Consider the following 3,048-nt stretch of genomic DNA (forward strand, 5'->3'; position numbering starts at 1 on the left):
TCAGAACAGTGACTCTCCGCTTGGTTCAAGACTCATGGCCACATCAATGGCCATCTCGCCCTTTGCATTTCGCACCATAGGATCCAGGCCCTTTGAAAGAAGAAGCAAAAGCCTATCATACGTCCTCAGCGTTCTTTTCCCTGCCACGATATGCAGCAACGTCTGGCCCTCGGAGACTTGTGCTGTCAAGTTTGCCCCAGCCTTTTCGAAGATCCTCAGGACTTCGTCGTCGATTTTGGCGTATGGCTCATCCATGTCCTGCCATACATTCCAGCTATATCCCTGCCGATTCTGATACCGAGAGGTCTCAAATGCTGTGAAATATAAGTCGAGGGCAGATTGCCCGTCCACATTCCGAGCATTTGGATCAATGCCGCGGTCCAGAAATAGGCGACATAGGCGTCGCTGTTCGTCACCGCGCACGCCAAAGTCATCCAGCCAGCTCAGCGCCAGGTAATGCAGAGCAGTGTTAGCCTGGGAATCGCGGACCAGTGGGTTCGCGCCCGCCTCCAGAAGGTCATCTATTGCAGTCTCCAGTGCGCCAGGATGCTCCGTGTTCGGCCAGTACCTTCTGATACGGGACAAAGCAGCGATAAATGGATACACACCTGCCTTGTCAGGCTGTTGACGAGAGAGCCATAATTCTGAGCCACGTATCGGAGAGAGGAGCTGATAACAGGGGCCACATTGGAGAATAATTGATGCGTTGCCTCGAAAAGATGATGCAAGGCATTCTTCCCGTAGTTACCAGCTGCCAGTACATTTGCGCCTCTATTAACAAGGTATTCAAGTAGTGTTGGCATGTCCGGTGAGGTTGTAGTGGTTACCCCAGCAAGCTCACTAGCTTTCCAATAGCTATCGGGCTGAGAGAATGGGTTATGTTGGATTCCACAGCGGGTTTTCTCGTAGAATAAATCCCTATGTACACCGTCAATTGCAGCATCAGCGCCCAAGGCACTCCGACAAGCGGACAGGAGAAGTGTTCGGCACTGTGGGCCTCTGTGCACGAGATTGAGATTGCCGCCCAAGAAGTCGAGCATTGGCTTATGAATTCTCCTTCAAGGAGGAAGTGTATCAGGCTGCATACACCATACTTGTGTGGGAATAAGAGACGATCTGAGACCAGTGATATGTATTCAGAGAGCAGGTATTGCTCACGTTCATCTCAACGCTCCCGTTGGACGATTCCCAGGTCAAAATCCTCATCAATAGCCTTGTCATCATGTATCTCACCAGGGTAACGCGACATATAGCTGTAGAGTCTGATCGTCTGGCGAAAGAGTGCATAAGGATCTGCACCATGTTGCAGGAGTGCTGCTGCCATTCTTGTCATGTTCTTTTTCTGCACATGCGGGTCTGATTGTACACGGGAGTATGTTAAAGCAAGGTGAAGAGGATACCACTCGTCTGGATCCTTGTAGATTTTGGGGGGAAGAGAGCTGTTAGCGCCGCTGGCCCAACCCTCCTCTACTCCTGCCGTATTGGTGAGGTCCGCGTAATCTGGTCTAGTATTTGCATCAATGTCACCAGTAGCCAGCAAAATTTCAACTGTCTCTAACGCACCCGCGCATAAAGCCCCGTGACGCGCTGCTTCACAGACGTCAAAGGCATCTGGCTTATGCCCCTGCGACAGAAGCTCGCGCACACGGTCGGGATTCTTGACAGCCCGAGCGATTTCCCAGTCCTTTCCCTCGAGGTCCATGGTAAGAATTATTGTTGCAAGCATCCTTGAGCACTGCAGTGTCATTTATTGAACAGACTGCGCCGTGGTAGAGTCGGGAGAAAGATCGAGTGCTCTTCATGAGCGGAGAATTTGATCTTGAAGGGGGCGGTAGGAGGTTTCAGAAACTCCGTTATAATTACTGAGGACGCCTAGTTATTATTATATTCCATTATGGGATCTATAGCCCGGAGCTTAAGCTGCAAATGGGCAATCCAACTCCGCCACCACTATTGATTTCGCTGATCGCTAACGAAAACCAGGGGCCAGACGCACTCTGTATTCCCATTGTGAGGATGGGAAAAATGCGGACGATCCGAAGATCGAGGAGCAGTGAGGTCTTGTACAGACTACGTGCTAGCCTAGTCAGAGAGTAATGCAATATATTCACAATGATATACCCTCATGCTATTTCTTCCTTGTGTTCACTCTGAGAATTGCGGGGATAGCTGTGTCTGTGGTCTGACCGCAATCCTGTTATCATGTGATGTAGCTTCATCACATCCATACAAAATGGCACTTAAAATGTCTCAACACGTTGCTCCCTAATTATAGAAGGGCGACAGTACGTTGTCACGTGCTATTTGGCATCAAGGAGCAAAATCATGTGCACAATCTCGTAAGTTTCCGTGTTTGATCACATGCCCAGGGCCATGCTAACGCTTCGGATTACTGAACATCAGAGATCACTGGCTAACCCCTTAAGCTCTTTTTACTTAGGTTTCCCTTGCCCGATGATATCTACGCATGAACCCCGCACGGTCGACCCACGGACGGAATGAGCTTACCCGCATAGCCAATCTGGGTTCCACTGAACACGATGAATCTTCGGCACGAGAGAATTTAGTTTGTGTCCTCGAAACGATTGGACCCGCTTGGCTGACAGGTCAAGACAGCGTGCTATCACCCCGTTTTTTCTGAATGAGGCCTGCGAAGCGTACGTTGACCCTACATGGCGCTTGAATTGGTGAACAGTCATTGAGTCAGGATCATATAGTTGGTTTAGTCTGATGCCAGATTAGCCAGCTTCTCTTGTGGCATAAGCCGATAAGTATTGCTTTATTTTATGTGATTTGTCGTTTTATTGCAAAGCTTATAACAATCTGATGTTAAGTGGCAGTGCATAAGCGGGATTTCAGCTGAGATGAGGGGTAAGCGGGATCATTCCATATGGAGAACAAGTACATTAGCTGTGCATTACTAGTGTCTTTGGTATCTCTCGCGGGGATATTTTCCCGAAAATTCCCCATTCTCCTTTCTCTACTTTGAATAATCGCTGACAGACTCAGTACTGCGTCGCTCATTCTGCCACAAAAAATCGACCGCAA

At 49.1% G+C, this 3,048-nt stretch overlaps 1 protein-coding gene across 1 annotated transcript; it reads right to left on the reverse strand.

Annotated features, from left to right (window-relative positions):
* Window positions 1–1,702, reverse strand: Asppvi_003847 (uncharacterized protein; the record flags this gene model as incomplete). Its single annotated transcript, XM_043299804.1, has 2 exons — window positions 1–621; window positions 1,184–1,702. 2 exons carry the CDS (start codon window positions 1,700–1,702, stop codon window positions 1–3), a joined length of 1,140 nt encoding a protein of 379 aa, XP_043155739.1.
* Between the last annotated feature and the right edge of the window lie 1,346 nt (window positions 1,703–3,048).

This window comes from Aspergillus pseudoviridinutans (genome assembly GCF_018340605.1).
Source record: "Aspergillus pseudoviridinutans IFM 55266 DNA, scaffold_3, whole genome shotgun sequence".
Lineage (NCBI taxonomy): Eukaryota > Fungi > Ascomycota > Eurotiomycetes > Eurotiales > Aspergillaceae > Aspergillus > Aspergillus pseudoviridinutans.